Source organism: Saccopteryx bilineata, chromosome 3, assembly GCF_036850765.1.
Source record: "Saccopteryx bilineata isolate mSacBil1 chromosome 3, mSacBil1_pri_phased_curated, whole genome shotgun sequence".
Lineage (NCBI taxonomy): Eukaryota > Metazoa > Chordata > Mammalia > Chiroptera > Emballonuridae > Saccopteryx > Saccopteryx bilineata.
Window position 1 is genome coordinate 130,399,579 of NC_089492.1, and position 12,740 is coordinate 130,412,318.

The following is a 12,740-nucleotide window of genomic DNA, read 5'->3' on the forward strand; positions in this document are numbered from 1 at the left end:
TTTGTCATTCTGGAAGATACAGCCTATGGTTACCTCCAGGACTCCACCCATTAGGCTGTGGACACAGATACCCATTTGATCAGTATTGCCATATTGCATCCTGTCAGACTGGCTGTATTATGAACGTGGCCTTTGTGTAAGCCATATAATTTATGTGAGCCCAGATCAGTTTTCTGAAGAACTAATAATGTTCTGGAAAGTCCCACCCTCAGCTTTTAGAGGGTTATACAGAGATTTGAAATGTTCAGTAGAGACCACTACTGGCATTTTGTAAAGGACACTTGAAATTTATTGTAATGTAACTGTTGATTGGGGGGGGGGGGTGTCATTACTGAATTGTGCTTGCCCTGAGAATGTTCCTAATCCTTAAGGAGCTTAGTTAAGGTAAATATTGTATATAGTCAGTGATATTCAGTCCATCCATATCAACTATTGCCAGTCTTTCCTCCTCTCGTCAGGGATTGACTATCTGAGAAAGTAACAATAGCTGTGAAATGATGAGTATACCTTAATTATTAGATTAGATCGTTTTAGGTAGGAATATGCTTTCAAGTAGTTGTTTAAGGACATCTGCTTTGCCGAAGATCCACTTAAAAGGACAATGTAAGAATGGGGAAGGGGTGCTAGACTCTGAAGCTTGGCCTTTAGGGTTTTTCCCACATACTTGGCAACTTGCCTCTCACTACTATTCTTTCATACATAGTCTATACTTTGGTCAAATTGGACTCTCACATTGCCAGAATAGTCCCTGGACTATCTTATCCAAAGAGGTTTGTTAACATTTGCCAGGATTTTAAAATCTTCTTTATCTCTGACTTCCCTAATTTTCTTAAAGTTTTTCTAGCTCTCCTTCCCTTCAGTCAGATTGAATCCGTTCTTCAAACTCCCAGAGCTCTTATTATCTGTAATGCAGCTGAGATCACTACCTGATCGTATAGTCATTTGTTCATAACTGGATTTTAACTTCTTGTAGAGTTAGAGCTTGAGTGTTAACGCTTTTTGTCTTCCCTGTGGACTGAGCAGTGTCTACTTGGTAGGTGATTATTGAATTGTACGGAAACTTTAATTCAGAATCCTTGGATATTTTCAGCAGACTGCCCTGTGACTACTTGGCTCCCAGTCTGACATTGTTACCGCTCCAGTAGTTCAGATCTTGCTGTCAAATGTGGAGAAGCAGAACATCCTTTTTCACTTTTTTTTTTTTTTTAATGAAAATGTGACTGAAAGATACAAAGAGTTAGGTAGTAAGAAATACCTACTGCTATACTTGGTAGGAAGATCCAGTTGTTTCCTATATATCATTTTTTTAGCACCTGATTTTAGTTTGCTGGCTCTCTCACAGGTTTCTGTCCATTCTTGGCATTCTGAACCAGGCTTATAAACTGCTTTGTTTGTGCATGCCTTTTTTGAGGACAGAATGTTTTTTGTTTTGTTCTATCATTCTAGCTTTCTTCTAAATTAATAAATTCAGAACTAAGTAGTTATCAAAATTACTTTCTGTTATTTCTAAAATATATCTTGGTTTATTTCTTTGAAAGGCATACTCTTTGATATTCTTAGGTAAAGAAAGATTTAAAATAAAAATTTAATTGAATGAGGAGGTTACTTTTTTTAATCCTTTATATTAGGTGGTGACAGAGAATTCCTGAATAGCTCAGAACCTTCTTTTAAGTAGTAGTTTGCCCTTGTCTCAACTTGAATGATTGAAGCCTCTTTTCTTTTCTTGAAATAATGTACTTCAACAGCTGTGGCCAGAGGTTGGGGAAGAGACTTTGCAACCTTCTTTCTTCTGCCATTTAGGATGAGATTCCCCTCATTGCCTGAAGTTGAAGGTCATGGCAGTGATTTGGCGTTGCTCTCCTGGGCTTCCAACTCTGCATCCAATTGGGGAGGCCCTGCCCACAGTCTCAGACTTTTCCGCTTTCTCCATTACAGTGCCTACAATCGATGGACTGCGTCACGTGGTGGTGCCTGGGAGGCTCTGCCCACAGTTTCTCCAACTAGCCAGTGCCAACACTGCACGGGGAGTAGAGACATGTGGAATTCTCTGTGGAAAACTGGTAAAAACAAATGCTTTCCTGGGCTGAAACTGTTTCTTTCCCTTGGCCTCCTGTGACTCTCAGAGAAGATGAACAGGGTCAGTTATTCTTTGCACCAATCCCTCTGCAGAAAGGACCAGGGACAGCATAATGCATTGTAATTTTGAAGTTGGTGACTCTGTATTTGACTGATTTTCACAGTCCTTTGAATTGAACTGATAATTTTTTTTTAATTTTATTTATTCATTTTAGAGAGGAGAGAGAAAGGGAGAGAGAAAGACAGAGGGAGAGAGAGAGGAGAGAGAGACAGAGAGAGAAGGTGGGGAGGAGCTGGAAGCATCAACTCCCATATGTGCCTTGACCAGGCAAGCCCAGGGTTTAGAACCGGCGACCTCAGCATTTCCACGTCGACGCTTTATCCACTGCACCACCACAGGTCAGGCTGAACTGATAATTTTAATGCCAATAGTAAGAAATATTTCTACTTCTACACTTGGTAGGAAGATTTAGTCATCACCTATGTATTATTTTTCAAGTACCTGCTTTATGGTAGGACCTAGAGATCTGAAATATATAAGGCACAAAGTATGTATCCACAGAAGGTACCCAAGAACTTTGGAAAGGTAGAAGATACATGCCAAAAAATAAATAGCTTGCTGAATAGGAGTACAGTATGAGCACAGAGGATTTTAAGAAGGAAAAGATCACTGAATGGAGGCACTTAACTAACTGCTGAATGAATAAATGAATGAAGTGGAATAGGCTTAGACTAAGCCTTAAAGGATGAGAAGGACTAGGGAAACAGTGAAAGGGAACTACTTTGGACATAGAAAAAGAAAGAGAAACAGTACTGTGTGTGGAGCTTCTCGAGAACCATGAATAGACCAGTTTCCGTGCAATAGAAATTCCCACGGGGCTGAGTACATCTGTGACTTTGCAGAGTGCTTCCAGGGGAATGCACATGAGCAGCCAAGGTTAGGAACCATAAGGTAAGGGACTTAGAGAGCAAGATGTAGACTGGGAGGGGTAGGCCTTCACGTACATAAATGTATAAGTTTCTACTGCTGTGACAGAGGGGGTTGCATAGGTGCCAGGGAATTGTGATGAACTGTTTTCTCCTTTGATAGATGAGGAATGAATTTACCATCACCCACGTTCTCATCCCTAAGCAAAGTGCTGGGTCTGATTATTGCAACACAGAGAATGAAGAAGAGCTTTTCCTCATACAGGATCAGCAGGGCCTCATCACACTGGGCTGGATTCATGTAAGCAATTCCGAGCCCTCTGAGGGCCAGCCTCTTCTCTCATGATGTTTAAACACACCACTAGTGTTTTTCTTTCTGCAAAGGGAACAGTATTCAGATTATTTAGATTGTGTTTCCCTTCCTTGGCTGAAGACTTGGCTTCCCTAGCATACTTGACTGCTTGTACTCCATACTGATTTCTGGGAAATACTTAAGACTTTAAATTTTTTTTATTAAAAAAAAATTTTTTTTTAAATAAAAGTGAACTTGTTTTTCTATAGTTTCAGTTTCCTTGTGAAGGTGAATGGTGATGGGATGCTGGTCTTGAATAGGGGTGGCATGGACTATGCCTCATTCATACAAAGTATATATGTTCCTAAAAGTATATAAATCAAAGTATTTTAAATGAGCCCAAGAACTTAATTCAGATGTTTGCATTTGGTTTTTCTTAAAGCAACATATATCTTTATGTAAACCAGGAGCACCATCAACATAGGTGATTGCCAAGTGTCTGCATAGCTTATGTAGTCTTTTGGTAATATTCAGTTAAAATATAACTCTATCCCTTAAAGATTATTTTCTGGTATTTCTTTCTATTCCTTCTCAAACCCTCACTGTCAAAGACCAAGCTTCTTTTCATGTGTGCCAGGATTACAGACAAACAAGTCAGCTCTTTTCTGGGTTTGGGATGATTACTCACATTTGTATGTTAGAATTTGGAAAATACTGACCTGTGCAGTGGTCCCATGTGCCTCTGTCCTTTATTTGGTTTAAATACATGAATATTGGCCTTCCATTGTGTATCCCCATTGGGTAGAAAACTTGCCCCTTATCTGCCACAGTATACAGATTTGAGTAATACAAATCTAGTTTTAGTTTCATGAAGAAGGTTAGACACACTGAGAAGTTATAACTCTTCACATGAAGCAGAATGTGCTAAGTGCCTCAAGAGAAGCACAGAGAGCCCTGTGGAATCCAGAGGAGGGAAGGGTCACGCTTGGCGTGATTTACTAGAATGTTGACAGGGTGGGCCCAGGGAGAGTTCCCTATGGAGGGAAAGCATAGAGCAGGCAGACTGTGTTCCTGGAGCCCTGCATGTCCAGTTTGCTGGAGTTTGTGGTTCACATCAGAAAATGGTAGCAGGTAAGCTTTAATGTGATATATTGGGTAGACAGACAGAATAGCGCTCCTTTTTTAGTAAGTGGAGAACTCAAAGTTTTTTGTTTTTCTGTATTTGTGATGATTTCTTTTTTTATTAGCACAGTTGATGTGCAATATTATATATATTAGTTTCATGTGTAAAATATAATGACTTGACATTTTGAGTTGAACAATGACATGATCAAAGCCATAGTTCAGAAAAGTTAAAGTAAAAGCAGTTTTAAGATAAGTGACGCAGGGAGATAGATCATTTAAGGCATTAGTGTGGTGATAAAACCTAATAATGACAGCCCAGATGATGGCATTGTGTTTGGGTAGGAGGAGGTGAAGGGAGGATTTCAGAGGATGTGGGGGATGAGTAAGAGGATGATGAGTAAAAGTCAATGATGACTTAAGAGATTTGGGGCCTGACTCCTGGGAGTGGCAGTGATCATCTTATAAGCAGAAACGGGCTCCAGGAGGAGATCTTACTTTAGAAGTGGGATAAATGGTGTTCAGTTCTGAACATGTTGAGCTGAAGGTGCTGGTGATACATTAAATGGGTGGAATTGGTTATCAAGCAGGAGGAAGTGTGGTTGGAACTTAGGAGCAAGGCCAAGGCACAAAAGAGATCTGGGAAGCTCTCTGCATGGAGCTGGCCTTGGGAGACTAGGAACTGGAGGAGAGGAGAGCAAGAAGTGATTCACTGGCAGCCTTGGAGCAGGCTGCCTGGCAGGATGTAGGAAGTAGGCAGTAATGAAGCAAAGATGTCAGAGAAAGGTCAGGGTACTGTCAAGGCACAGACTCAAAGGAGAAGGAAAGTTTTAAGAAGAAACTTCGGGATGTTAATTAACAATGTTGCATGTTGCAGAGAGCTCCAAAATGATGAGGACCTCATCATTATAAGGGTTTAAGAAGTAATTAAGATTGAGGTTGTGGTGATAGTGATATTCACACTAATTTTTTTGAAGAGCTCAGTTCTAGAGGAAAGGGAAGAGATGGGATGGTGGGCTTAAGTAGCATCCAGGTTGAGAGAAGATTTGCTTGATTTATGGTTTATTATGAAAGGTTTCAGCATGTGTTTTGTTTTGATTTTATTTTTTTTAAACTTTATATTTGAAATATACATAAGGAAGTACATAAACTAAATTATGAATCATTTAACAAACATTTTGTACACAAACTACAAGAACTAGAACATTGTTCAAGAACTAGAACATTGCCAGAAGTATGCTCCCTCCCCCATTCTCCTGCCTGGTCATACTTCCTCCCTCTCCTGACTTTTCTGGAAATTCTTTGCTTGCTTTATAGTTTTACCACCTAAACATGTATTCCTAAATGTGATGTTTTGTTTTGCCTGGTTTTGAACTTTATATAAATAGAATTATGTAGCATGTATTCTTTTGTGTCTGGCTTCTTTTGCTCAACATTCTTTTTTTTTAATTGAGACAGACAGACAAGTTAAGACAGACAGGAAGGGAGGGAAATGAGAAGCACTAATTCTTCATTGTGGCACCTTAGTTGTTCATTGATTGCTTTCTCATATATGCCTTGACCAGGGGGCTACAGCTGGGCCAGTGACCTTTGGGCTCAAGCCAGTGACCATGGGATCATATCTGTGATCCCATGTGCAAGCCTAATGACTTTGTGCTCAAGCTGGTGACCTTGGAGTTTTGAACCTGGGTCCTCAGCATCCCAGTCTGACACTTTGTCTACTGCTACACTACCTGGTCAGGCTGCTCGCCATTTTTAAGGTTTATTTATTTATTTATATTTTTCTGAAGTGAGAAACGAGGAGGCAGAGAGACAGACTCCCACATGTACCCGACCGGGATCCACACAGCAAGCCCACTAGGGGGCGATGCTCTGCCCATCTGGAGTGTTGCTCGGTTATAACCGGAGCCATTCTAGCACCTGAGGCCGAGGCCATGGAGCCATCCTCAGCGCCCAGGCCAACTTTGCTCCTATGGAGCCTTGGCTGCAAGGAGGGGAAGAGAGAGATAGAGAGGAAAGGGGCATGGATGGAGAAGCAGATGGGCATGTCTCCTGTGTGCCCTTGTTGGGAATGGAACCCAAGACTTCCACACATGGAACCAACACTCTATCACTGAGCCAATTGGCCAGGGCTCTCCATTCTTGTGCATAGTTGTCTGAATGTGTTTTTAACACCATTAAGTCAGTGGAGGAGATTTTAGAGGGCAGGAGAGACAGGTGATGTGGAGATAGGAAAGTATAAAATTAAAAATAATGATAGGATATATATCTTCATATTGGAGAGAAAGCACTCATTCCTCTGAAGCAGAATTGAAGGCAGAGAGGAAGATACAGAGATATTTTTGAGGTTCTGTTGGAGGGGTTGAGGGACTCACTGTAGGTGGTCTTGATTTCAACAAGGTTGGAGTCTAGACCCATTGCCCAATGGGAGGGAGATGAGGCTTAGGAACTGGAGGAGATGGGGGAGAGTTGGGAATAATTACTGTTTAGATTTCAAAAAGAACCACAAATGAATAAAAGGGTTTCTAATATCAGTGAGGGCCCAGGTAAGAACAAACTTAGAGCCTAAATTGATAGCATTTCATCTTTTTACCCCATGATATTTCTGTCCCATTCTTTCCTAACTTGGGATTAAAAATAAACAAAGCCAGACCGTAGGTGTGCTTAGCTCTTACAGTGAGTGGCAAGAGGAAAATGCAAAAGATTGGTTCCTCCCTCTGCACCTTGCCAGCTACAAAGCCGCTTATCCAGTCAGATGCTTTGTATGGTCACGTATTGATCATGAACTATTATACAACCCCCAACCCAGTATCTGAGGCACTCCTTCACCTGGGCTCAGCCTGACTTCTCTGGCAGTGCTCTACAGGCTTCCCTCAGCATTCACTCCCCTTGCTCATTTCTGCTCCTTTGGTGTAGTTTTCTCTCCATAAAAATGCCTTCCTCTGTCTCCAGCATGGTGGACACTGTGGACATAACTTTTTTCAGGAAACTCAATTGTGAAGAGAAGGAAAAAGAAAAGGCATAGTAGTTAGAGTGATGTAGAGGCTCAAGGCCAAGTTTTTTATTTAGTTTAACAATTATTTATGGAGCCCCTGCTATATGTCTCTATACTGTCTTTCTAGCTAACCCAGCTTTAGCTCACAGGCCTGGATCGGCTTGTGTAGGCCTCATTTGTTCCAGTTAGAATTCCTGGCTCTAACCGTGGGATAAAATGTGTTGGTACACAGGTTATTTGTCCTTAGAAGTCTATAGGACAGGGGTCCCCAAACTTTTACACAGGGGGCCAGTTTACTGTCCCTCAGACCGTTGGAGGGCCGGACTATAAAAAAAAAAAACTATGAACAAATCCCCATGCACACTGCACATATCTTATTTTAAAGTAAAAAAACAAAACGGGAACAAATATAATATTTAAAATAAATAACAAGTAAATTTAAATCAACAAACTGACCAGTATTTCAATGGGAACTACGGTCCTGCTTTTGGCTAATGAGATGGTCAATGTCCAGATCCATATTTATCACTGCTAGCTCTAACAAGTGATAGGACGCGCTTCCAGAGCCGTGACGCATACGCCCCACATCACCAGAAGTAGTACTGTACGTGAGCAACACCGTACTTTACTCCTCTCACTGACCACCAATGAAAGAGGTGCCCCTTCCAGAAGTGTGGCGGGCCGGATAAATGGTCTCAGGGGGCCGCATGTGGCCCGCGGGCCGTAGTTTGGGGACCCCTGCTATAGGATGATGGTACTATCAAGTAGAAACTGTTTTCCCTTGTGGTCACCAGAATTCTTACCTCCCCTATGAGGACCTGTAACTTTCCTGTCAGCATTCAGCTTACACGCTCCTGTCCTGCAGACCTCTTCCACAGTCATCCGCTCATAGGCTTCTATGCAGTGGTGTGTTGCTGATAAGGCAACTTAAGAAGCTTTTAATGAGCTTTTTGGAAAAAGAAAAATTCTCTGTCAAGATGGGTATTTCCAGAGGTGGAGCAGGAGCCTGTGCTTTTTTTTGACAAGCTCTCAGGAGCCTCATTTTATTACGTGGGAGGTTTGGAAACTGGTCAGATGTACTTAGCTATTCTCTGTGTTTTTCTGTCAGTGAAGGCTGGTGGTCTTTTTGAGTCATACCGGGTTTTCCATTCTTGTTATCTAAAATCACACCCCCTCTAAGATGAACATACATCATTATATAGTTGTTCATTTGTATACAAAGAATGTGCTTAATAAAACATTAAGTAATTAAAAACAAATTAGATAAACTGAATGCATATTTAGATGGTACTTTAACTCATTACCCTTAAATTTCAATTTCTTGGTCCTTTTCCCAAACAAGACTGGGTCCTTTGTGTTGTTTAGCTACCCATTGAAATCCCAGTCGCCCCTGCCTCTTGTCTCCTTGGATAGTATGCTTTAGCCACAGAACAGCTTTTTTGCCACTTTTGCCTTTAGAGCCCCAGACCTTTTAATACCTCTGTCAGGAAGAAAAACCATTCACCTAACTAGTTTGTTAAGTCCTTGACTTCTACATGTTGAAGTATTTTGGGGCAGCTGTACCATCTATTCCAGAAAGGTTGGCTTTCGTTGTGCAGAGAGAACTTGTGAGGAGTTAATTAAGTCCCGATGGTCAGTTAGAAATTATGAGTCTCTTCACACTCTCATGTTAAACAACACTCATTTACACTGCTGGAAAGGAAGTTTATTACTTATTACAAACTTCAGGCATACCCCTCATGGCTGCAAAATGGTTTTGTACTTGAGAAGGAGATTGTGGGCAGTCTCCTGTTGAGAACTGTCTGACCTTCCTGCATGGGCCAGGGTTAGCTGTGTGTTCTCACTGAGGGGTCTCTGACTTCCTTTTCTCTTCTCAGACTCATCCCACACAGACCGCCTTCCTCTCCAGCGTCGACCTACACACTCACTGCTCCTATCAGATGATGCTGCCAGAGTCGATAGCCATTGTTTGCTCCCCTAAGTTCCAGGAGTAAGTGCAGGACTTGGTTTGGGGGCATTACGAGAACACAGTGGGGGAGAGCTTCAGAAGAAAGTCTGTATTCTTAAGACCTTGTTCTCTATAAAGTATATAGATTGTGGTATTAATTGGTTGTTCTAAAAGGCTTCCTTTTAAGCCCTGTATCCTGATAAACCTGTTATGCTTGCTTGAAAAGAAATCCAAGTAACAATTTAGGTGCTTTTCTAAGAAAAGAACACAAGAAATTTGAAATGTTTAACTTGAAGCAGTAGGAATTATTAAGAGATTGATATCAGATTAGAGATGTTAACTTCTTTAATTTTAAATCCTGCTATTTACTGTGAATTCTCCCAATAAAACTAGTGTAGTGACTGTGATGCGTCATTCTCTAACTCTGATTCATTCACCAGAGAAGTAACCTATGAGCCAGCATACTTTCAAAGCTGTCTCAAAATGAACTCTACCCTGATGTGTGTGTGTGGGGGGGGGGGGTGCACGTGCGCACACGCTTCAGGGACTGGGGGCCACCTTTGCTTGATTCCAGGCCTGCTCTTTCTTTTTTCAGAACCGGATTCTTTAAACTAACTGACCATGGACTAGAGGAGATTTCTTCCTGTCGCCAGAAAGGATTTCACCCACACAGCAAGGATCCACCACTTTTCTGTGTATGTATCTGTGTAGAAGAAATCAGGGCTGTGCCTCAAGCAGGAGGACAGTCAGAACTGATGAGGTGCATTGTATTTTCTGACCCATGTAGAAGATTAGCCTTATATCCTATCTTTCCTAATCTTCCTAGTAAGGATGTACATGGGAAGTACATGTAGTGTGGCATAGGAATGGATTGGAACCTTAGCTCTGCCACTTAAGGACCATGTGTCTTTGATCAGGCTACTTAGTCTTCTGGGCCTCAGTTTTCTCACTTGTAAATTGGGATGGTGATAATAATAAACCTACTTTGTAGGATTAACGAGAGGATTACATGAAATAATAATATACAGAAAGTACCGCCTGCAGTAAGCTGGCTTTATTAACTGTTAGTTTTTTTTCTTCATCAGTATCAGTTTATAAGCCTGCCCTTCAGTACGAGATTTGAAACCCAAGGAAAACAGCCACTTACAATAAGTAAAATATATCTGATTATGGAATTTTAATTAGATAATAGGGATTTTTATGATATTCTTAGGAAGTTTTCTGCCTAAGTTGTATTCTGTGTATAAAAAGTTTCAGTTGCTGAGAAGATCAGTGTGTTTCAGTATGCCCCTCAAATCTAATGTGATAGTGTTGCTTCACTCCATGCTGGCCACAGAGTAGTATTTCTTTTGGATTCACTGAAAAGTGACCAATATGGGAGATTCAGAACCTTGTCACGTAAAAGGAACTGGGGGTATTTAGAAGAGAAAACCCAGGGAGAATCCGAGAATTGACTTTAATGTTGGAAGAGCTGTTGTATAAAATGACAGTGAGTTTATTTCTTACAACTCCCAGAACTACAGCTAAGATCTCATGAAATGATAGTTTTCAGCTGAGAGTGAGAAACAACTTTCTGACAGATCTGTTCAAAAATAGGTTAGTCTGCCTTGGGAAATACAAATGTCTAGGTGCCAGGATGTTGAAACAGAGGCCACATAATCCCCCGCACATGCCCAGGTTTTCGGTTATGAAGACTCCTTTTGTGTGCCGAGAGGGAGCATTCCCCATGTGCTCGCAGGTGTGCTCTATCATCGGGTTGACATAGTGACCCAGAAAACTGCAGTGAATTCAGCAATTCTTTTAGATAAATGTATACCTTTTGAATGATTCTAGAATATAGATACATTAGAAAAATAAATGAGGTTATACAGGCCCACATTGGCTCAGGGTTCAGGTAGGGATTGGTGAAAGTAATGATGCCCAGACCCCTGACTATAACTGCCGTTAAGTAGCAGTCTGGCTTCCAGACTGGGAACTACTAGCCAAAATGAGCACTTTAAGTAAGGAGTTTTAAAAAGTGACTTCAGAGTTTTCCAGGACTTCTTTCTTTCTTTTTCCCTAATACAGATCTGCAGCCACGTGACTGTTGTGGACAGACCAGTGACCATCACAGACCTTCGATGAGAGTTTGACTCACACCTGTCAAGAACTATAAAACCACATCAGTGTACTGTAGCTACTTAATTTAAACTTTCCAGAAAGCTCTGGAATCTTTTTTAGGCAGAAAAGAAAGTGAGTATCACCTGGGGGAAAACTGATTTTCTATTTCTGGCTTAAGAAGAAAGAATTGAATATATTTTTTAGGCAAGTCTGGAAAATAGCATTGTCATGCTAACACAACTATTTGGTCTGCCTGTAACTGAAAAGTTAACATGAAAGAATGGTATAATGAGGCCCTGGCTGGGTGACTCAGTGGATGGAGGGTCGTCCCAGCGTGCCAAGGACACAGGTTTGATACCATCAGGGCACATACGAGAAGCAACCAATAAGTGCACAACTAAATAGAACAACTAAGTGGAGCAACGACTTGATACTTCTTTCTTGCTCCCTTCCCCCCCCTTCCCCTCTCTCAAGTCAATGGGGAAAAAAAGAATGATATAATAAACACTCGTGTACTCTTTGTTCTAGAGTCACCAATTGTTAATATTTATTTTTTCTTTCAGCTCTCCTAATTTCTCTGCCAACTTGTTTATTGTTTACCTTTGGCCTAATTAAGGGCATCTATGCAGAAATTTCTAAGCCATTCAGAAAATCTCTGGGTTTTCCTGTGGTTTATGGCAATATTAACGAAGTTTATTATGAAGGCCAGGGACAGATTACTATGTCTGATCAATGGTGAGGTTTGAAAACCCTGAAGAATGATTTTGTCAGAAATTACTGTTAGTTAACAAATATTTCAGGATATTTTTTCCTTTATAATAAAATAAGAGTTAACTTCTTTGTGTGTGTATGTGTGTGTTTGGTCCAGCATTGTCCAGCAGACTGACAGGAAGGGTTAGGAGTTGGGAATATGGAATTTGAGATGTGCTGCCATGAAGGTGCGCCTAGTCCACCTTTAATTGTTCAGTGTTTTTTGTCTTCCTGTTGCTGTCATCCAGGGCTGTGAAGTCATCTCTTCGTTTTGGTGCTCTCTCAAGTAGGTCATCCCATTCACTTCCTCCTTATGCCCTAAAAGCTTTCAGATTAAGATAATAGAGCCTTTATTTGGAGTGCCAGGTTACACTCCAAATAAATTATTCCATTCCCATGCCACCCCACCCTACTAATTTTTTTGCGTTGACTACTTTTCTGACTAAGGCAACATTTAGGAAGGTGTTTAAAGCTGCAGTTGATCCTATGTTCTTCTTTCTGTGAGCTGAGCCTTGTGTTCTGAGGTGGCC

The 12,740-nt window shown here is 41.0% G+C and overlaps 1 protein-coding gene across 5 annotated transcripts in view; it reads left to right on the top strand.

Moving 5' to 3' along the window:
* The window catches only part of STAMBP (STAM binding protein), a 35,133-nt gene extending 22,835 nt beyond the window's left edge, over positions 1-12,298 (top strand). For all 5 annotated transcript variants that reach the window (XM_066267395.1, XM_066267398.1, XM_066267399.1 and 2 more), the window contains 5 exons: positions 1,936-2,060; positions 3,167-3,304; positions 9,290-9,402; positions 9,956-10,055; positions 11,428-12,298. In XM_066267395.1, the coding sequence (XP_066123492.1) occupies positions 1,936-2,060; positions 3,167-3,304; positions 9,290-9,402; positions 9,956-10,055; positions 11,428-11,484 (533 nt within the window). In that variant the 3' untranslated portion in view covers positions 11,485-12,298. The remainder of the gene's footprint in view (positions 1-1,935; positions 2,061-3,166; positions 3,305-9,289; positions 9,403-9,955; positions 10,056-11,427) is intronic.
* Positions 12,299-12,740: the final 442 nt, after the last annotated feature.